The 23,537-nt window shown below is 40.0% G+C and overlaps 1 protein-coding gene across 2 annotated transcripts in view; it reads left to right on the top strand.

The window, feature by feature from the left end:
• Nucleotides 1-1,477: 1,477 nt before the first annotated feature.
• PPP2R2B (protein phosphatase 2 regulatory subunit Bbeta) overlaps nt 1,478-23,537 on the top strand; it is a 272,333-nt gene continuing 250,273 nt past the window's right edge. Inside the window, exon 1 of one of the 2 annotated variants that reach the window (XM_070739381.1) lies at nt 1,478-1,636. In XM_070739381.1, coding sequence (XP_070595482.1) covers nt 1,537-1,636 — 100 coding nt within the window. In that variant the 5' untranslated portion in view covers nt 1,478-1,536. Of the gene's footprint in view, nt 1,637-13,054; nt 13,083-23,537 lie in introns of those variants that run through there. The other variant, XM_070739384.1, reaches the window with a different exon arrangement.

The following is a 23,537-nucleotide window of genomic DNA, read 5'->3' as shown; positions in this document are numbered from 1 at the left end:
GACAGCAACTGACCTGGGTGAAGTGGCTCTCCAATCTCAGCCATTACAGGGTCAGCTCATGAAATGGGTAGCAATGTTTGATTGATTGATTGATATTTTTCAATTTCTAGGTCGCCCTTCTTTAAGGACTCAGGGCAGCTTACAGCATATACAGTATAGATGTCTATGGAGATTTTCAGTCATCCAGGTCACAGTTATCTCAAAGGTGCTTTTTCAAGAGGCAACTGGACTTTCTATTTTTTCTTTGAAGAAGTTTCACTTTTCATCCAAGAAGCTTCTGAAGCTTCTTGAATGAGAAGTTTAACCGTCTTTAAAGAAAACAAACAGAAAGTCCAGTTGCCTCTTGAAAAAGCACCTTTGGGACAATGCCTATAGAGTATTTATGACTATCCTTGGATGCCAATCAGCTAAAAAAATATTCATTTATGTTTTTAACTCTGTTTCAGAGTTAAAAGATGATTTACCTCTGTTTCACTTAATGAGCCGGAAATGAAGATGGAAGAAGGAAAGGCATTCCAGGCAAAAAGGCATTGCAGCCAAAAAGAAAAAACAACAACAATCACCCAAGGCAATATTTAAAAGATTGTGCTAAATAACCCCCCCCCCCCCCACAATGGCAGTGTTTCCCAATCTTGGCAATTTGAAGATAGCTGCACTTTAACTCCCAGAATTCTCTAACCAGCAAATGCTGGCTGGGGAATTCTGGGAGTTGAAGTCCAGACATCTTCAAGTTGACAAGATTGAGAAACACTGTTCTAGGGATTGAACTAGCTTTTTTTTTTAAGTAGCCTTGCAAAGATGAATATTGGCGTGTTTTAGTCCAAAAGGTATATCTCTCTTCTATTAAATTTCTCCACCGCAGGCGGGGGCAACGGGCACGACGACACATCAGAGTAAAGGCATACAAAAGAATACAAATCATTCTTGATTTTTCTTTTAACGCGGGACCTTCTTGAATTGTAGAGTTTTCCTCTTTTTCCCCCCCGGTTTCGGTTGCGCCCAGTCCAGCTGTCACTGCGGGAAGTCTGCCCTTTACACGTAATGCTAACCTTGGTGTGGACAGTCCTTCGAAGTCGGCCTGTGGCGGAGCCGTCCGCGCTTCGCTCCCAAATCCGCGCCCCTGAAACTCGCCGCGGCAATTCCCGAGGCTCTTTGCACGCCCGCGCAGTGAAGCCGACCTTCCCCGCCGAGAGCGAGCTTTCCAGGATTATCGCACGCCAAGTCCCCCTCGTTGCTTCTCTCGTGTGTTTACCAGCGGGAGGGACTTAGTCAGCAAATCCTACTCGGAGGAGGCGCTTTAGCCAATGAGGAACCTCGCCCTGCTGGCTAGGGGGGCTTCGGAGTTGGCGCTGGACGCCTGCAGAAATGCCAGGCGGTCGTCGCTGGGGCTGAGGGCAAAAAATGGGGTCCGGCAACAGAGGTGGTGACTTAGCTCGCTCAGCAATTGGCGGGATTCCGTAACGCATCCATCATGTAGCCCTTCGCCTGCCCAGCCCCATGGAGCGAGCGGATTGTTTACCCCTCACTTTTGCATAAATGCGCCTTTGCCGCTGGAAGATGAAATGCTTCTCTCGCTACCTGCCTTACCTCTTCCGACCGCCCAACACCATCCTCTCTTCCAGCTGCCACACCGAAGGTACCACCAACCCGAGCGGAGCGGAGAAGGGTAGGCTGGGTGGGACGCGAGGCACGGCGCAGAGCCGAGGGGAGGGAGCGGGAAAGAGGGGAAAAGTGGGAGGGGAGCCGGAGATCGCCTTTGGCAGCCGGTGCGTGACCGGGCTTGGCCAGAGGTGGGGTGGGGTGGGGGGTTGAGTGGGGGGAGGAATCCGCGATAAGATTTCGGGAATCTCGGTGGGGCCTTGTGGAAAATCCGCCCGCCGTTTCCTCATCAAGGTGAATGGTGCAACGGATACTGCTGCCCTTCCAAGGAGGGTCTTCTGGCATTGGGTGCTTTTAGGCGATCACGCAACAAAGGTGGTTCTTAAGTTTCATGGGCTTTGAGGTTTTTGCCCCGAGGAACATTTGCCCTCCCGTGGAAGCAGTCCCATTCGGTGCGTGGAAAGCATGTTTTTTACGGTGGGTTGCTTTCACTCCCTCCTCCCTACATCATCCCTGGTAATATGCCCCCCCCCCCCCCCCCAAATCTCTTGTCCTGTAGAGGTGAGATCAGCCACTGCATACAGTGCAGTAAGTTCTTAGTAGGGTTTTACATGTTAATGAGCAAACAAGATTCTGAAGCGAATATCCGACTGTGTGTGTGTGTGTGTGTGTGTGTGTGTGTCTGTGTGTGTGCAATTTTTTCCTTCTGCACTGATCTGCAGGTTCTATATAAGAGCAACATCAGGGCTTTTTTAAATGAATTGCCATTCATCCACAGTCTAACAGTCAATGGTTTCTTCAGCTTCAACCGCAACAATACACGAGCACACAAGCGGATTTAAACTTAATGTAAACTCTAGCTCTAAACTTGACTGCAGAAAATACAACTTCAGCAATAGAGTGATCAATGCCTGGAATGCACTACCTGACTCTGTGGTTTTTTCCCCAAACCCCAAAAACTTTAACCTTAGACTATCTACAGTCGACTTCACCCCATTCCTAAAAGGTCTGTGCCTACTGTTCCTGTCTTACTGTCCTGTTGCCTAATTTATCTGTACTTACCTTGCTAATGTTTATGTTTATACCAATACCTACTATCTTGTACATGTTTGACAAAATAAATAAAAATAAATAACTAAATAATGTAAAAAAGCTTACAGAAAATTACACTGAAATGTTATCCCTCATACTATAAAAATTGTCGGGTAGAGGGGCCGCTGATGATAGGCATGGTACAAAATCCTGGATCTAAGCAATAGTATAGAAATGTTTCAAAATGTAAGTTGTGTTAATTTCTATGTAAACAAGCCAAGTGAACTTATTAAACAAGCTTAAATAGGACTGTGATGCTGCAAGTTTACTAATTAAAATGTTAAGCTGTAGTTGTCTATAGCAGTGTTTCCCAACCTTGGCCAGATATTTGGAAGATATTTGGAAGATATTTGGACTTCAACTCCCAGAATTCCACAGCCAGCAAATGCTGGCTGGGGAATTCTGGAAGTTGAATTCCAGATACCTTTAAGTGGCCAAGGTTGGGAAACACTGGTTTATTGAGGCACATTCTAATGCTGAGCTGCCATTAATCTATGTATTTTAGATCAAAACACATTTTAGTTTCGCTCAGTAACTTATAATTAGAAAATGGAGAAAGCAGATAGGATAGGGTTTTAATTGTCCTCATAATGGCCAAAACGTGTAAAAATATGCTTGAAATTGGTTTACTTGGGAACCAATTTCAAAGGTACTAAATTTGCTATACAGAAATAGGCTTGGATTATGCTTTCCTGCCTTTGATTTTTACAAATAAAACATTTCTACAATGATATCTTTTGTTATTACATGATGACCAATCTGGCTTTTTCTAGCATTGAATATTTCTGAAAAAAACATTATTACACTCATTTAAGATCCCTTTGTTTTAAAAAGACATGTTTTTAAAGTGACTTGGTATGTGGCAGGATTTCCAAGCATGTTTTAGTTACCTATCTTAGTTTATCTTAATTTGCTATCATTTCTGTTTTTGTTCTTCCTTCTTATCTCATTTTCTCAATATTTTGATAAAAAAAATTTCCTCAAAGGATCTGGCCTTTTGACTTCTATGGCTCTTTCAGTCTTTCCAAATTTGATACTGATCAGATATACTAAATTAGCATATATCTTCAGGCCAATAGAATGTGTAAATTGCAATCCAATTCAACACAGAAGAGTACACAATTAGGTAACGGTAATGAAAAGGCAATTAATATTGATATTGCTGCAAAGTAATATTGAAATCAGTGTAAAGGGCTGGCCAGATATTGACACCTGAGGATAGACTTGAAAATATACTAAAAGAAAACAAAAGCAATACACAACTCCTGGTGAGATGGGTGGCAAATTAGTAAATTGAAAATAATACACATCGGTTTTTCTTAACTGATCTGCTGAAGGAACGGGTAGGGGGGAATCCCTTAAAATTGAAGGCAGTCAACCAGCTATCCTTGTGAAGGGTAAAAGCTAGCTAATATTTATTTCCTTTTGATTTTAAAATAATAAACACTGGGAGAATCCAGAAGACATGACCACTTCAAAATTTGATGTCGGAAACAACTGGATATATTATCCCTTGTATTACTGTAAATTTCCCAGAGTTTGTTTGTCGTCCAATAGCACTAAATAAAATAAATGGAATGAATAATAAACTCTATCAAAACTTTAAAAGAAGGAAACTGCTTCAATCAAATGTAACCGGAAAACCATAGGAGGGAAGAACATTTTAAAAATATTGTCAATTACTTCTGTAATTGATGTGTAGAATTACACACTTTTCAAATTTCTGAATTTTGACTAGTGGTCCAATATTTGTTTGTTTATTTAAACAATGTACATGGCTACTCATCTCATACAATACTGTACTGTGTTTCTGAATGGTCAACTTAAAACCAGAAAACAGCAAAACAAATCAATATAAAAAATTACAACAACAGTCAATCACTATATCATGTCAGAGATCCAAATAGATCATTCTGTCTTGTAATTGATAAACAATAAGCAAACCAACAAATCTCTCCTGACAGAAGATTCAAATGTCTGAGGGAAGAAAAACAGGTTGGTAGTCACTTATGAAAGATCAACAGGGTCATTCTGCTCTGTTGGAATGCTGATCTACAAACCAGATGGTAAAGTGTAGAACCTGAGTGCTAGAAGATGGCATTGCTTAAAAGGAAGAGACCAGAAACATAGCCACATCGTCACTCCTGGTGAGGTAAGCCAAACAAGCTAAAATAGTAAGTCCCCATAAGTAACGTTGGTTTTGTGCCATGCAGACACTAAACATCATCTTGAATTGCAATCTAGAAACTCATTGGAAGCCAGTGCTTTTATAGAGACACTCTCAGAACTGCTTGCACTACTGTGTTCTGAACCAGTTGCAACTTTTGAATGTTCTTCAAGTGCAGCTCCATGTAGAACGTTCTGGCTGGCTCAGGAATTCTGGGAGTTGAAGTCTACAAGTCATAAAAGGGCCAATGTTCCCTGTTCTGCAGTAATATTATTCTACAGTAATCAGTGTATTGTCATGACTAGGGTGTCTTCATCCAGAAACAGATGCTATTGGATCAAAAGTTGAACTGGGCAAAGGTCCTCAGGTTGCGACTTGCTTCTGGGCGCCCTTTGTTGGGATTGAACGGAAGCCCATTCTTCTCTAGCCAGACTCCCAAATCTCTAGGCATTGGGAAAGAACTTTGACAGCATTACTTGGTTGACTTGGGGCAAATATTTATAATTGGATTTCTATGCTATGCTATGTTTTACATAAAGTTGCCACAATTGTTGTTACAATTGATTGCCTTACAGCATATGAAACCATATACAGTACATTGTATTATGGTATTGCGCAACTACAAACCTTGATATAATCAAGTGGATTTTATTATTTGTTGTAATACTTTTATGTTATTTTATAATGGTTTAAGATAGTATTCTCTTGTAAGAAGCTTGGGGTTCTATGAGGAGGATGCATAATCTGGGCATATATGATCTCTTATGCACACACAAAAAAGCACAAATGAAAATACACAATTGACTTATCAGAATAATTGAAATTCTGGGACTAAATTCATCTGCATCGAATAGAATGGGATTTCCTTTTGAATTAAGTTACATAGGAGGAGACTTAGCTATCTTAAGGAAAAATTCTAATAGCGGAGACGCTGCTCAAATCCATCTTGTGTACTGTTGCGCCTATGTGGCTATAACTCCTTAGCTCATCCATGGAAGTTACAGGAAATCTAAGTTCGAACTCCATATGATATTTATCTATTGTTTGCTTCAGCTGCTTCTCTGATATATTTAATCTCTTAATTTTGAACATATGAGTTACTGAGAAAGTACTTCTGAAAAAATGTGACATTGAGAAATATAAAAACATATTTCACTTGCATCAATGCAGGAAAACTTATCAGTACTGGTACATTCATATTCAGTGGTCTTTAGACAAATGTCTCTATGGACAAAATCCAAATTATATGAATATTCAACAGTAAAATAATGCTTGGACAAATTAATGCCAAACAGCTGCTCAAGTGAATAGATGGATATTCATAAATTTGCTTTCCGTTGTCCTCTACTTGTAGTAACTGCCAATAACTAGATCTCATAATATAACCTTTTTATTATTTCAATGTGGCACACCTGGAAAGAGCTAGAAAAGCATTATGTAGCTACAGAATGTGTTGCCAATATATGTGACCCTATTCATAGCACTGTAGTATTTGATTACTTAGCTGTAAATGCTCTCAAATAGTCAAAGTTCTATATAGTTTTTAATGCCCTTAATAAGGGCATGTTTTTCTAGGTTTTTAAGAGTAAGCGAAGAACCAAAAGAAGAAAAAAGGAAATATGTATTTAAGTTAAAGAATAGAACAAAGCTCTGGAGAAAAATCTACTACAGTATTTATATAACAGAGAAACATTCCTGATGTCATTTTATAGCCAACAGCTTCTGGATAATAATTAAGTCAAGAAGATAGCAAGAAGATCGCACACTGGCTTTGTCTCTTTAGCTATGATATTGGCCTAATTCACACAACCTAGTCAGTCATAATACTTGGGGACTTTGTGGAGAAAAGAGTCTAAAATGTCAAGATGGATGCAAATGTAATTGAAATTCTATTCCTTCTTAATATGCATTAACTGCATGTTAAAAATGGGTGGGGTTTTCATGATCATTTTTAATGCTCTTTCATGCATAATGCTACTTGTTTTCAACTTAAAGGAAGGTGTGAATTTAACAAGTGCAGTTTATTCAGTAAACAATTACTTAGTACATGTAAACCTAGTAACAGTTTTAAGAGAGTTTTGTGAGAAGAAAAGAAAGCAAATTATCCCCGCAAGGCTATGCGTATAACAAACCCATGTTTGTTTATTTGTTTTATATTCCATCTCTTATTCGGGACCAGAAAGCTTGGTAGAAATAATCCTTACTAAAGGAACAAGACAAAGATGCCCGTTATCACCATTGCTATTTATTCTGACATTAGAAGTGTTAAATAGAAATATAAGAGAGGATAAGGAGACTACAGGACTTAAAATTAGAAAAGAAGAATAAAAATTACAAGCATTTGCAGATGATTTAGTTTTTATCCACTTAACTCAGGACCGAAACTTCTACATCAAATTGAGAATTATGGAGAGATGGCTGGATTTAAATAAGGATAAGATAAAACTGATTGTAAAAAATATGACAGAAAGTCAAAAAATGGAATTGACAGATCTTTTGCACATACAGATAGAAACTAGTATATTTTGGGATCCAACTATCAGCAAGATGTTGAACACTTAAGGAAAATAATTATTTAAAACTTTAAAAACAAATTGAAAAATATCTGGAAAAATGGAAAACTCTTTTTAAAATACTTTTAATACTAGAAGGGCATGATTTACAAATTGGATGGCACATATTTTTTTGGTATGGAGGACATAAGATACATAGCTACTTCCAGAGACATAGTATAAGGAACTTGTTTTTTTCAATTTGGGAAGAGAGACTTTGACACACCCAAGGACAATTGATTGGAATAACATTCCAAGATATAATGATATTTCATTGAAGACAAATTCGTTGAAATCCGCAACAGAATTAGAGAATCAAGGCATAAACATGGATTGGTACCTGAATATATAGTTACAAGCAAGATATGAAAAAAGATAGTAAAACAGAAGGAATTAATTTGGACAAAAGAAAGCCAGATGAATTCTTAATGGGAACAAATGAAAAGTTGATAAAGAAATTGTATAACTATTTGCTTTCCATTGAATTAGAATTTGAACAAGTGAAAGAGACAATGATAAAATGGATGAGACATATAGGACATACAATAGATATGAATATGTGGCAACAACTATGGGAAAGGAATAATAAAATGATGATGGGAACAACATTTAAAGAAAATATGTACAGGATGTTTTATAGATGGCATATGTCTCCAGAGAGACTAACAAAAATGTTTAAGAATAAATTGATGAAATGTTGGAAATGTAATACTACACCTGGCTCTTTTTATCATATGTGGTGGACATGCACTGAATGCAAAACATATCGAGGTCCAAACATGGGTCAAGAAGATATTGAAACAAAATATTGAACCGAAACTTGAAATATCTTTATTAGGCATCTTGCCAGAAAAATTTAATAAAAAAGAAACATAGTGACGCCGCCAGAATTGTGTCTGCACAAAATTGGAAGCTGAATAGACTACCAACAGAAAGAGAAGTACTAAGGAAGAGTATGGACTGTGCAGAAATGAATAGATTTACAATGAAAATTAAGGATAAAGAAGAATCAGAGTTTTATAAAATTTTGGGGAAATTTTATGAGTGGATTGAACATAAAAATGGACTAAATAGCTAATGAAAAATTAATGTAAAAGAGATAAAGGAATGAAAAATATGATTGAAAGAACCAGGTTGACAAAAGAAAAGGAGGCAGCATTAGATTAATATGTGACACATACCTAAATGTAACTAGGTTTGAAATTAAATTTAAGATTTAAGAGAATTTATTTATTTAATTACATTTATATGCCATCCATCTCCTCGCAAACTCAGGACGGTCCTAATAAAAATGATTATTAGAATTTAAAAATGAAGGAAAATTGCTTAGTCTATCACTTTTTAGATTAAAATTAGTTACTGAAATTATATTTCAGCCTTTTTATATAAAGTTCTTCTTTTAGTTAGTTTGTTTTTAGACAGAAGGAATAATTAGTGATTTGAAATGTGATTTAGGATATTTTATTAATCTTCATATAAGAGAGACTATAAACACATTGTTATTCATTGAAAGTATATATGTTGTTATGGATGTATGTATGTTTTAAGGTGGAGGGGAAAAAACTATACCACAAATAATGAAATCAACTCATTAATCAATAAACCATGTGAAGGAAATGGTTTAATTTCTTTTTAGTTTAAAATAACATTTTCAGCTATCAGGTTTGGACTTGATTAGCATAAAATGTTAAGCAGCTTAAAGAAGTATAACATTTTTTAAACAACAGAATTATTATTCCCCAGAATTTTTCTGACACATTCATGCAGCTGAATTCTATTTGAAACAATATTTATTCATTGACCTTCTGGAACATTCTGTTTTAAAAGCGTCACAAGATAATAGATGTCTTAAGAATTGCTTAGGTCATGCTTTTAAAAAATATTATTGAGGAAATCATCAGATTGCAAGAGAGATAAAAAGACAAACAGAAAACACACATCTAGTAAGAGTTAAAGCAACTTCTTGCAGCAGAATTAAGGGAGTCTAGAAGAGATATAAAGAAGGAAGCTGTCTTTAATTTATAGAGTTCCAGAATAATGGAAATGATGCTGTGGCATTTCAGCTAGTAGGTCTTTTACTCAAAAAAACTCTATTTTTGATTTTTCCCTAAGGGTGGGTACGACAGTATTCATGTTTTCTTAAGTTGTCTGGGAAAAAAGGAAACTTAGAGTAGCATTTTTTTTAAAAAAAGTCAAATTGTTTTCCACAGTGAATTCTCAGTTGCTGGGTAAGGGCTTTACATGGCAACCAACTGAAAAGTTTTCTTTATTCACCTGCCAAGAAAGAAAAGACAAAAGAATAATCAGAAACAAAGCTAGAAGGAGGAATTAAAATATATCTCAGTGTGTCTTGATTTTCTGCCAGTTCTCCAAAGCCGGTTAGAAGATGGGTTCACCCACTGTACTACATCTAAATCAAATTCTATAATGATTTAATGTGACTGACTTCTATGCATTTCTCGTGACTCAACACCAATTTCTCTTTAGCTTTTAACTAATTTATAGTAGAAACATGAAGCATTTAACTTATTTTGGGTCCATTTTGAATGCTAAAATTTACCTTTAAGTAGTTAAGTAAACACTAGCACTTTCACCCTGGCCTTTTGGACTTAGGGAACACTTTACTGTCAGCCAATCAGAGGATTCATTCCTTTCCATTCCCTTCCATTCTACCTGTCGGTGGTCCTGGAAGCAGCCTTTTTAGTTGAAGGACCTTTGACACTTTATAGTCACTTTTCCAATTAAAAATTGTTTTAAAAATAAATAAGTATAGTGACCTATTTTGTAAGTTTATATAATATTTGTAAAATTATTTTAGCATCTGACAATGTTACTTTAATACTTTTAATACAAAAAATGTGTATTTTGGAATAAGGACCAACCTGGTGATTAAGTGGCAGGAACCACCCTTTGGAAACAAGGCTAGAATAAAAATCTATGCAAGACAAGAAGAAAAATATTTTTGTTTTAATTTAAATTTAAATAAAATTAACATTATTGTGTCATATATAATATTTTTCTTTCTATTCTCTTGATATTGTAATTTATTGACAGTTCTTAGGGGAATCCTGAAGAGTGCCCTCAAGATGTTTAAAGGAAATAATTATGCAGACTCAGACTTTGCACCTATGTTTAGAGTAAAGAAACAAATCCACTTTAATTTAAATTTATTTAAATAGTACAAATTTACGTAATATATACACATAGAAATAAATATGTAATTATATATATATATATTATTGAGTTAAAACTTAAATATCTATATGTTAATCAGTCTTTAAAGAGCTACACATGTTCATTTTTATATAATTTTCAGGATTATGAGTTTGTTCTGTTAAATAGCAGATTAATCCTTAATATAAGATCCTTTGATGAGTAATCTAAGTTAAAGTGCAGTCTTGTGCTCCATGACTATGTTAATTATTTCCAGGACTGCTAGATTTATAGCAATCAATGAAGGATCAAATGTGTGTAGATAAGTAGAGGAAGAAATGAGAAATTTCAATTGAAATTTGAAATAACATTGAGAGCTGAAAGTTTCTGAATGTAAAAGGTTCAGAAAAAACAAACAAACAAAAACATACAGTATTTTTCGGAGTATAAGTCGCACCGGAATGTAAGACGCACCTTAGTTTTTGGGGAGGAAAATAGGGAAAAGAATCTGCTTACCAGGTATTCATCTAGCTAACCTCCTTAATGTAGTCAGCTTCAGCACATTATTTTATCCCCTGGTTAGGGCTTTAAAAAAACTTTATTCAGAGAGAGTAACAATGAAAGAGCTTGCAAGCCAGTAAGAGCTGGGAACATTATTAGCACCTGGAAAGAAACAGTCTGAGAAAGTAGAGCAATGGAAAAAACCCTGCGAAGACTTGGAAAACATTCTTCTTTGCAGAGAGTAACAATGAAAGAGTTTGCAAGCGGGTAAGAGCTGGGAACATCATTAGCACCTGGTTAGGACTGGAAAAAAACAGTTGGAGCAAGTTAGACCAATGGGGGGGGGGAACCCTGCAAATACTTAAGGCTTAGAAAACATTCTTTGCAGAGAGTAACAATGAAAGATCTTGGGTACTTTAATAGCACTTGGTTAGGGCTGGAAAGAAATATTTGGAGCAAGTAAAGCAATGAAACACACCACCCCTACAAAGACAGGGTTTGGAATACTTTCTTAGCAGAGAGTAACAATGAAAGAGCTTGCAAGCCAGTAAGAGCTGGGAACATCGTTAGCACCTGGTTAGGGCTGGAAAGGAACTTACTCAGAGCAAGTTAGAGTAATGAAAAAAACCCTGCAAAGACTTAGGGCTTGGAAAACTTTCTTCCAGAGAGAAACAATGAAAGAGCCTGTGAGGTAAGAGCTGGGAAGATCGTTAGCAGCTAGTTAGGGCTAGATAAAAAAGCTACATTCAGAGTATAAGATGCACCCTAACTATTAGCATCTCTTAGGGAGGAAAAGGGTGTGTTTTATACACTGAAAAATACAGTAAATGATAAAAGAGAGGGTGTGTGAGAAGAGAGGAGAGGAGAGGATAGTAACATCAACGAGGATAGCCATAGCACAATTTTGGAAAAATGAAAATATGCCAAATGAACAGAATTTAATTAAAAAAATGTTAGATTGTGCTGAAGCAGATAAATTAACAATGGAACTAAAAGAAAAAGAAAAAATGAAATACTACCAAATATGGGAAGATTTTTACACCTGGTTAAATAAAAGAACATCTCTTTATAGTGCTGCGAGATAAAGAAATAATTCAAAGAACAATCTTCTTAACCAATCAATATAATTTTTGTTTTGATTATTTGATAAAAATCTACAACATAAGAACTTAACTATAACAATACACAACTCAAACCACTGGTCTTAACACCGCCAAGAAATTTTAAAAAAGGGGAGGACGCTGTCAACAATCCCTACTACAGGAGGAGAGAAGAAATATATCTCTTGCTTGTTTTTTCATATTTTATGTAAATGTACTGTCTGTTGTTATTGTCTCATTATATATATGTAAATAAAAATTATTTTTAAAAAAGATAAAAGAGAGGGTGAGAAGGAAGGAAAAAAGGAGGGAATGAATGGAATAAAATACTAAGTTACATAAGGTAATGTGAGAGTGCTGAGGATAAACCTGGGTTTTAGTTGTGCTTATGGTATGCTGATAAAAATGTCAAGGAAAGGCTCAAACAGAACATATAACTCTAAAGATATGGAGTGTGTCAGTGAATTGCAAATATCTCTGATCTGATGGGATGTAGACAATAGTGTGTTGCCTTGCAAAATAATCTCTGAATTAGAACTACTAGGTTGAATAAGGTAATATGAGAGAGTTCCATAAACCTGGGCCTCAGTTGTGCTTAAAGCATCCTGTTCAAAATGTGCCACAACTGATCCTGACTTTACAATTATCAGGGAATATTCCAAGTGTGTTGGTTTCAAGTTGACATCATAGTTTACACTGCCTCGAAAAAGTTTTAAATGAACATTTTAATAGAACAAAACCATGAAGGGTGGCTAGGATCATTATTTATAGGCCAATCTGTTGAAGATAAATCAATTTGGAATGCAAGGAGTATAATGGTAAAGAGCATACAGAAAGTAGAGAAAGCCAAAGTGGAGTGAAGTTGTTTGGAATTGATTATTTGGTGCAAGGAATTGTAGTAAACATGGCCCTGTAGAGGTAAGAAATCGCTTAGTGCTTTTTTTCCTGAATATACACATTTTACCATGACTTTATCTGTATTTGAGTATGGCATGCTTGATAGCTACCTTGTAACCAATAATCTGTTTGTAATTTGAGTCTCTTTGTTCCTGTAAAGTACAGTAGATATAGCTTGTATTTGACAGTGGAAGCTGTTTAGCCTTAGGAGCTGTGGCTAACTTATCCTTTGTGTGACTGACCAGGCTCTGCAGGTGTCTTAAGAATAAATTATTTTGGATATTGAATATTGGTTCATGGTCTCAACTTAGCAGATGAAGAATTGGGATGAACCTTGCTGCAAAAACAGTTAAGAAAGGAGACAGAGCTGTGACGTTCATAGGTTTTCTCTCCAGCAAGCTGGAGGTTTAATTATAAATGAAATGGCTCAAATTTATATCAGGAAGTATCAATTGGTGTACTGTACTACATACGAAACTGGGAATCTATAGGATTGGTGATAGTTGCATATTACATTCCAATAAATGATAATAATGGAAGAAATACAAGATTCTAGAAAGAATTGTATGTCACTCTGAGTGACTACAGTTCAAGTATTCTAAAATGTGATATGACTGGATGAGTAGAAAGAAAACAGCCAAGAAAAGGATTGTTATGAGTGATCAAAAAATCAGCCAGATGCTTAGACTAGATTTGGCATTTTTATCCACTTATCAAATCTTTCCCAAAGATAGAATTACTGTAGAATTTAGACTGCCAGAATTTCTGCTAGGTGGAATGGTCATATGCTTAATGAATACGTTGTTTAATGATGAAGGTGCTAATCCCAATTGTGGTCATTAAATGAGGACTGCCTCTATAGGTTGAATAAATAAGAGGAGAATATGCAGCCTTGTTGCACTTGTTTGCTAACCATAGAGATGGTTTGTTTCCCATGTTTTGTTAAATGGTTTCCTGACCAAGTATTCTCTTGAGGATACTTCTTCCGTTGAATCGATTAGTATCTGTCCATTGGTGTTCTTTAGCATACCAATTTGAGATTTGAATCACCTTCTGAGTTCATAGATCTTTTGAAAGATTTCCTTGTTTTTCCATTTGTTTCTATCTTCAGTGTTGAAGATGCTATTGTAGTATACTTCCTGCCTCTTCTAATAACTTTCTGAATTTTTTTGTTAAATTTCTTTCTGAAATTTTTGTCTTTCTTGGCTTCTCTCCCTTTTCCTGGCAGTTTTCATGGTAGGTCCGGCATTGAGTTTGCTTTCTTCTCTTTTTTCATTTTAGCGTTGTCTTCATGTTCATCATTAAGTTCATGTCACAACGACTTGCCCATCCTCTTGGCATATCACAGCAGGACTTGGGCTGTATAAGCTGGTTAATAAAGTCATTGTTTAATTTGATATGTAAAAGCAGCCAGTTCGGTTTAATGTATTGGGGGAATCCAGCCAGTTTATATGATAAGGCATACTTTAACAAACCTGGTTAGGTAAAATATATAAATATATTATACCTATAAAACATTTGAATTCTCTTGCTCAAAATGTTTAGATCTCGGAACTGCACAGTTCTTACAAGCTAATGAATAAGTATGTGATCAGAGGGCAGTCCTGCTTTATATTTAGGGAAATTGCTGGCGGAACAGCTTTTCAAGCTATTATAGAGGTGGTGCACAAATCTATCTCGCAGGAACTCTTGCCTGAGGTGTAACTTTTATTTCAAGTGCTCATAATTTTTCTTTTTAAAATTACTGCTCTTGTGAATTATTTTGGTCGTGGAATGGCAGGTATTTAAATATTTATGATCTTTTCGTTCCAGGGCTTGAGCATAAAATACTAGGGAGGAACTTAATAAATGGACAGGAGTCAGCTAGCTGAATGAATGTTAGGAAAATGTAAGCTTTTCTTTAAAGGTCTTCAGCAAACAGAAAATTGGTGGTTCAGAATAATTTCTCTGAGTTTAAAATGAAAACAAGCAATTGATTATTTTCCAGAACTCACAGCATCCGTTTCTCCTCGGATTGCTAACCAAGATAGGACATGCTTTCATTATCCCTTGTAGCAGGGGGTCAAACTCACGGCATCACTTTGTCCTCGTGTGACATATCACGACTTTCCCACTTCACTAAACCGGGGGTGGGGGGATTTGGGCAGCTCTTGATGCATCCGGCTGTGCCTTATAGAAATGGATATAAATTTAGAAATAGGCCACAACTGATGCTACAATATACAGGAAAGACTTTTCATCTTTAAAGGAATTTGGTGAAAATAAACAAAACAAATCCACTCTTTGGTTGGCCCCATTGATCTTAGAGAAGACTATGATGTGTAAGTTGTCCAGAGTCATAAAATCCATAATATTTGTTAGTATAGGGGATAAACATAGTTTGTAAACTAAGGGTTTATGGCTGGTTGTATTATGCAAGCCCAACCAGTTGACATTATTTGGTAAAAGCTGGTTCTCCAAGTTGTAGCTAGCCTTATATTTTTAAAAGCAAAATGAGTCTTCATTATTGACATTCATGCATTTTTTTTAAACTTCAAAGCATTTTTGCCCACTTTTCCACCAACAAAGCTGCCAGATTGCCTTTGGGCTGCTAGAATAAAATAGGAAAGGAGGTTATTGGATGGGGATGATTATAAAATGCCTATTAATCAAAACCACATTTCCTCAAAGACTGACTTATAAAATGGAAAGTGATTGGCGATTTCTTTTCTAACTTAGGCAGGAGCCATAAAAAAAGCAGAACAATATGTCAGGTCATATTAACTGCTGCCCAAATAGAATACCTGGCCAGCATTGTTGCCAAAACTAAAGACTGGATTGAAATATGGAAGCAGATGTTTAAGCCAGTTTCTTCATTTCCAGTCGGTTTTAGCTGAATGACAAGCAACTTAATGCTGCTGTGTTGAATAACCCTCGGGTAATATCAGTGAGAATAACACAGTGATGAATAGCATTAAGGACATCTTAGATTTTTTGCCTCCAAGTCGATGTGAACTCTTGGTGACTATCTAAACAAGTCGCTGAAGTTTTCTTGGCAAGATTTCAGAAATAGTTTGCCATTGCCTGCTTCCTAGGGCTGGCAGGGAGGGACTGGCCCAAGCTAACCTGTCTGGTTTTGTGTCTAAGGTAGGAACAGAACCCACTGCCTCCTAGTTTCTAGTTTGTTGCTTTAACCACTAAATCAAACTGGCTTTCACCAATGAAGGGCAAAAAAAAATTACATCATAGTTTAATTTACCAGTTACTCTATCTTCTATTAGTGACAGGAATTGAAATTGAGATTCTCGCCTCTGCATTAAATATCTGAATCATGGTACTTTACTCTCAGGCTCATTAGATCTTGGCTACAAAAATCTGAAAACTTCTTTTTGTTATCTTCTAATGCACTGATGGTGAACCTATGGCAGGTGTGCCACATGTGGCACAGAGAGCCATATCTGAGGGCATGTGAGGCGTTGCCCTATGTCAGCTCAAACGTGCATGCATGCACTGGCCAGCTGATTTTTGGGCTGCTTTTCAGCCATTTTCGCTCTCCCAGGCTTCAGGGAAGCCTCCTGGGCAGAGCAAAAAATGGTCCAACAAGCCAACTGAAAGTTCATTTCCGAACTTCTGGTAGGGCTGTTGGGCCATTTTTCGCCATCCCTGGGGTTTAGGGAAGCCTAAATGTCCCAACTTCCAATGTCTCAGTTGGAAATTTGTAAATAAACTTCTGGTTGACCTGTTTGGCCAATTTTTGCTGTGAGGCACATTTTTTTTGCTGCATGGGGGGCAATGTGGGGTTGTAGGCATGCATAGACAGGAGGGCATTATATTATGGGTGTGGGTACATGCACACACTATTGCACACACGTGCACCCTTTTGGCACCCAAGCCAAAAAAGGTTCGCCATCACTGTTCTAGTAGTTATCTAGATGTTTGATTCTGATGATGCATTGGTGTTCAGATTTTCATAGTATTATTAGATTACTATAATACTATGATAAATATTTTTTAAGAAATGAAGATTTTTAAACATGGATTTATTAATAGTTGTGTTTTTGGTTTTGCTGGTTGTTTTAGTTTTAATAGTAATAGATTTTGGTTTTGTTTTATTAGTAATTTCTTTAATAAAAAAGAAGGAAACATTTTTTCCTATTAATTAGGAAAAAGTTGTATAAAAGTTTTTTGTTTCTTTTATGAAGAATGTATAAGAAGGAGGAGTAGATATGATGGCCTATCTGGAATTGTAAGAGGATAATGATATTAATTGAAGTATAAAATAACAGAATAACATAGTGGAAAGGGACCTTATTCTGCTCCAGCACCGAGCCCCAAATAATTACGCAATAAGTTATCTTGGGTGACATCTGTGAAAAAAAATCAGGAGCTCAGGCATTTAAATAAAATTCATTTATTCATTTATTTATTTATTTTGACTTCTATGCCACCCAGTCCCAAAGGGACTGCCGCTCAGACACTATACTTTTCCACCCACACCGAAAAAAAATTAGAGGGAACATTGCCTGGGACTCTTCTTTAGTAGACATGGTAGCCAAGAAATCTTCAGCAACTACCAAGCCAACCACAACCCAGATCATGGCAATTGAAATCCCCCAAAATTTGAAGAGTGGGAGATTACACGACTATTTCAAGGAGGGTAGAAAAGGAGGCTGTTAGGCAGCAATACTAGACAGTAGCATAGCAAGTTTATAGCTCCAACATCATATTCATGGGTTCACACCTTGAGACTTATGAAACACAGCATCTGGTCACACTCAAAGTGTCTGTCCTAGAAGGTCATCCCAATTTCTTCTCTCAGATCCTGGGCTTAGGGTTGCTGCAGTGTCTGAAATTCAGTTGTGTAGATTTCCAAGAGAAGAAAACTGCCCATCATCTCCCATCTAGGCCTTTGGAATTTCTAAGAAAATAATAAATAATAAAATCATCAATGCAGAATATAGTAATCCCACTTCAGTGTTTACTGTACTGCTTGGTAATTTTAGCAGTTGTTATCCCAACACATGGACAATTGTCAAATTATACTGAGCCATGCTGGTGCAGTGGTTAGAATGCAGTATGGCAGACTAATTCTGCTAACTGACAACTGCCAGAAGTTTGGCAGTTCAAGTCTCAAGGTTGACTCATCCTTCTGTGGTGGGCAAAATGAGGACCCAGATTGTTGGGGGAAATATGCTGACTCTTAAGTTGATTAGAGAGGCTTGCAATAACTGTAAAGTGATATATAAGTCTAAGTGCTATTGCTATACAAAGTTATTGACCTCTCTTTAAATTTTTTAAAAGAAAATTATAAATGAACATCTTCTAGTAAAAGTAAATGTCATAAGTTCTCCACTGCACTGCTCAGAGAGTCCAACGTGGTAATACTTCAGCCTTATTGGCAGGGACTGAGTTAAAAATTATTATGTCCCGCCCACCACTGCCCCCTCTTAGCCAGTTTTAAAAACTCAGTCATAGTGTAGGGACTATGAGTTTTGTTCTCTCTAGTTTAAGAGATAGATTGTCTAATAAAATTATGCTTTTAAAGATAACCTTTTCCCCTTTTATTCTCCTTTTCTACAGAATGAACATTGGAGCTCCAAGAAGTCTGAGAGCCTCTGCCCTCCGGGGTATCGTTCTCCAACTCTTCACCCATGAGAAGCCTCTGCTCTCCGGAGCAAGCTTTGCAGACAGGGAGCGCTGGTATGGGGTCCCTGAGATGAGCGATCAAACCCCCATCCTATCCATGCCCAGTTTCCTTTTGGGTGCCCAGTGCGAGGCAGTACCTCCGGGTCGGTTTTTATACCGAGTGTGAGGAGTCCCGACTGCCTCCAGTGTTCCCGACGCCTAAATCAACTGTTTGGCGGCCGAGAAGACCGCGTTTCAAACGCGGCGGCAGAGAAGCCTCAAGTTTTCTGCAAAGGGAGCTTATAAGCCCCGTCAGCTGTTGAGCAGCCGAAAAGCACGCGTTTTAAGCGCGGCAGCAGGGAGAACTCAAAATTACTGTATGAGGAGCCTGTGAGCCCCATCAGCTGTTTGGCGGCCAGGAGGCGCCGCTGTCGGAGCGATCGGCTCGAGGAGAGATAAACCGCCGAGAGGGGGCTGTGACGCCGCCCGAAAGATAGCCGGAAAGATGGCGGACTAAGGGGACCACAGGCTCTCCTCCGCCGTGTTAAGGGACAGTTTTCCTTTCCCGCCTGACGTCACGACCACCATTTTGGGAGGAGCTCAGGTCGGGAGGCAATGATTCAGCTGCATCAAGCTTCCCCAGGACGCCATATTGTTATTAAGAACTTTTGCCATGACAACAAGGTCGAGGGTGAAGCCTCTCGTGTCATAGGCCAATCACTGCCACCAGGGGGCAGTGACACACTCTTAAACGTCACAATTTTGCTAGTCATTCCACAATTTACTAGCATTGTGCAAGAGCCTCTTCATTTTACTGTCTGTTAGTAATTATTACAATTATGTCGCAGTTACCTCAAAATGCTCCTACTGAGCCGGCACTTCCCTCAACAAATAAAGGGAAGGACAAGACTCATAGCAAATCTAAGGGGAAGTCCTCCCAGTCCTCAGCACTAAAAGAGGCTGAGAAGAAGATTAAGGCCTTAGAAGCCCAATTGGAAATAACCGAGGCTAAAAAAGGCCCTAGCCCCTCAAGCAGTCTTCCCCCACGTCAGCAGAGCCCCTCGGTCTCAGAGATTCCAATGGAGGCCTTTCACTTCACAGGTGCAGGGGGATTGTCACCTGATCGCCCTTTAAGTGCACCACCTGCAGAAGGTTTTCAGAGGGCAGAATGGTCCAGACCAGCTATACAACCAAGGTCTCAACCATCTTCAGCTGCAGCAGCCACATTCACACCAACTGCAGCGGGCCTTAGAGGGCCCATGGACAACTGGCAAACAATGTCTCCATCCTTGCAGCATATGATTGCTTCGGCCTACTCTCAGGGCATTGCAGTGGGCGCCCAGCAGAGGCCTTCCACTCTCCCTAGACCTACCAGACAGGATCCTTGGACTGTACCTGAGGTGGCCACATCTGTGCATGATTCCTTCCAGGAAGACCAAGACCTTGGAGAAATGCCCATGGACCAGGAGGATGAGCTTTCCGGAGATGAAGCCACCTTACTTGAGCAACCTCTGTTAGCAGGCCTATTCAAGCAGTCTCTCTTCAGAGTTTTGTTGAATAAGGCCAAAGCCACTTTGACGCCTGATAACTCAGCAAAGCCAGCAGCTCAGGATGTGGGCATCATGCCAGCAGCCAGACTCATCAACGAGCCACAGAAAGAGTCTGAGCACATCCCTGCAATACCCATTTTTGCAGAGAACATCAAAAAGCCCTGGAAGCAGCCAACTGCAGCCCTAGGACCATTAGCCTGGGACAGGAAGTTCTATACATTTGACCCAGAGGTGGAGGATTTACTCCAGTATCCCTTGGTGGATACGCCAGTGACATCCTTGATGTCCAATGCAGTTGTGCTTGCTTTGGCTCCGTTCGTGGCAGGCGGACTCCAAATCGAAATGGCGTCTCGCTGCGGCCCCGTATCAGGGCTCTCAACTCTTTGGCGAATCCCTAGACAAGGTCCTCATTGAGGATAGGGACAAGAAAAAAGTTTTACCATGTTCAGCAAGGCGTCAGGACAGGCGGAGAGCCCCTTATTACTGCAGGCAGTCCTTTCGTTCTGACCCCACCTCAACTTCATCCCCAGTCACAAGACCTTACGGACAGGGGGCTTATACACCCACCTATCGCACTGATTGAGGAGGCTATGGGAACAGAAGTCAACAGTTCCAACAATCCTGTAGACCATTTCGAGGAGGCAATAGGGGAGGCTATCGCAAACAGAAGTGACTCCTCCCAGGACAGTCCCATCGGTGGGCGTCTGCAGTGCTTCACCGACTTTTGGGAGTCCATATCCACAGACGTTTGGGCCTTGGACACCATAGCTCAGGGCCTTCAACTAAGATTTCTACACCGGCCTCCCAACAGGTTTATAGAAACCTCATTGAGTCAACCACAAAAGCGATCTATCATCCTGCAGGAGGTTCAACACCTCCTCGACATAGGAGCAATAGAGCCTGTACAAATGCACCAGGAGATGCTGGGATTCTATTCCATCGTGTTTGTGGTCCCCAAGTCTTCAGGCGGCTGCCGCCTAATCTTAAACCTGAAACAGCTGAACCTTTACATCAGGTACCAACGCTTCAAAATGCATTCCCTGCACACCATACTAGCATCTATTCGCCACCGGGACTGGATGACCTCCATCGATCTCAAGGAGGCATACCTCCATGTCCCGGTCCATCCACAACATCGACAATTCCTCTGCTTCTCTATTCTCAACCAGCACTTCCAGTACAAGGCCATGCCCTTCGGTTTGTCCTCAGCCCCGAGGATATTCACCAAAATTTTGGACACTCTAACAGCGAGCCTCAGGGCTCAATCCATCCGTCTTCTAGCATACCTAGATGACGTTATCATTCTCTCCAGAAGCCCTCAACAAGCCAGACAAGACCTGGCCCGGACAATAGATTCACTAGAGAGGGCAGGTTTTACCATCAACCGAGCCAAGAGTCATCTAGAGCCAACTATGCGCCTGCTCCATCTGGGCGCCATAATAGATTCCTCGACAGGCCTAGTCTTCCTCTCATCAGAGAGGAGGCAGAAGATAAGGGCACTGGTTCGTTCCATCTCCCGTCGCAACAGAACCTCCCTAGCACAGCTGTCCACAACTGCTAGGGATGTTCATCTCTTGTATCAGCATCGTTCCTTGGGCCCGGCTTCACGCTCGCCCCCTTCAATGGTTCCTCCTCCCCTTCCAAAGGGCTCGCCTCAGCAATTCAAAAAGACAAGTGCACCTGACCACGACAGTTCGCCTTTCCCTCACGTGGTGGACCTCACCAGCCCTAACCAAGGGCTCCCCCTTCTTGGCTCACCAGGAGGTGACGATAACTACCAACGCAAGTCTTTCCGGCTGGGGGGCGCACTCAAGGGGACAGGTGGCCCAGGGCAGGTGGTCCCCAAGAGACTTGGAGGATCCCAATATCAACAGACTGGAGTTACGAGCGGTGTTCAAAGCTCTACAGTCATTCACGGACATGGTAGAGGGCCAACATGTCCTAATCTTAACAGACAACGTAGCAACAAGGGCACATGTGAACCACCAAGGTGGCACACGCTCAGACCGCCTGATGCAGGAGGCCCACAAGCTAATGTCATGGGCAAAAAGACATCTGGCATCGATCCGAGCGGAGCATATCTCGGGGATAGAAAACACCCAGGCGGACTGGTTGAGCCGGACGACGATCGATCCCGGGGAATGGACATTGAACCCGGAGGCGTTCCAACTGATAGTACAAAGGTACGGAGTACCAGTAGCGGACCTCTTTGCCACGCAACACAACCAGAAATTGCCCAGATTCTTCTCCCGATTTCCGACACCAGAGGCCGAGCAGGTCAATGCACTGCTATCACCATGGCCCAGGGGGCTTCTGTACGCTTTCCCCCCAGTCTGTCTATTGCACAAGGTGGTGGCCAAGATCATTTCCGAGGAGGCGGACATTCTCCTCGTAGCCCCATACTGGCCCAGGCGCCCTTGGTTTGCCGACCTGATGGGGTTGTCAATCTTACCACCATGGAGAATCCCGCTTCAACGGCTGGTCCTGACACAGGGATCAATAGTACATTCAGACCCACAGTGGTGGAAGCCTGCCGTGTGGAGATTGAAGGGAACCGCATGAGAGAGAAACAGGTTCCAGAAAGTGTCATTAACACCATTCAAGCAGCACGGCGCCATCAATGACACGTATTTACCAGGCTACCTGGGCGGCATACTGCACCTTTTGCAGAGCTCAGGGAATCACGCCCTCGTCATCCTCAGTACTACATCTCCTGGAATTCCTCCAGAAAGGACTAGACCAGGGGTTGGCGCCCAACACACTCCGCCGACAGGTGGCGGCTATAGCAACAATTCTCCGGCCAGACCCGTTTTGCCCAATTTCTCATCACTCTTGGGTGAAGGACTTCCTACGAGGAACGGCAAACCTGTCTCCTCCTGTCATACACCATTTTCCATCCTGGGACTTACCATTGGTTCTAAGGGCGTTAACAGGACCCCCCTTTGAACCTTTGAGGGAAGTATCACTTCGTTTTCTCTCAGTTAAAGTGGCTTTCCTAGTAGCCATCACCTCGGCTCGTAGGGTCTCGGAGCTTGCAGCACTATCGGTTTGGCCGGACCTCTGTGTTTTTCATCCAGATAGAGTGACTCTGCGTCTGGACCCCTGTTTTATACCCAAGGTTAACACCAGGTTTCACAGAGCCCAGGACATTGTCCTACCAGACTTTTGCACCCATGGCTCTCACCCATCAGAGCTGCGATGGCATAAGGTGGACGTTAGAAGAGCACTTAAGATTTATATCCGTCGCACTAGCACCTTCCGAAAGTCGGAGGCCCTCTTCGTGTCCTTTCTCCCATCCTCAATGGGAGGAAAAGTTTCATCT

The sequence above is a fragment of the Erythrolamprus reginae genome, chromosome 2 (assembly GCF_031021105.1).
Source record: "Erythrolamprus reginae isolate rEryReg1 chromosome 2, rEryReg1.hap1, whole genome shotgun sequence".
NCBI classification, from domain to species: Eukaryota; Metazoa; Chordata; class Lepidosauria; order Squamata; family Dipsadidae; genus Erythrolamprus; species Erythrolamprus reginae.
Note: the sequence above shows the minus strand (reverse complement) of the source record. Positions and strands in the feature narration are given on the sequence as shown.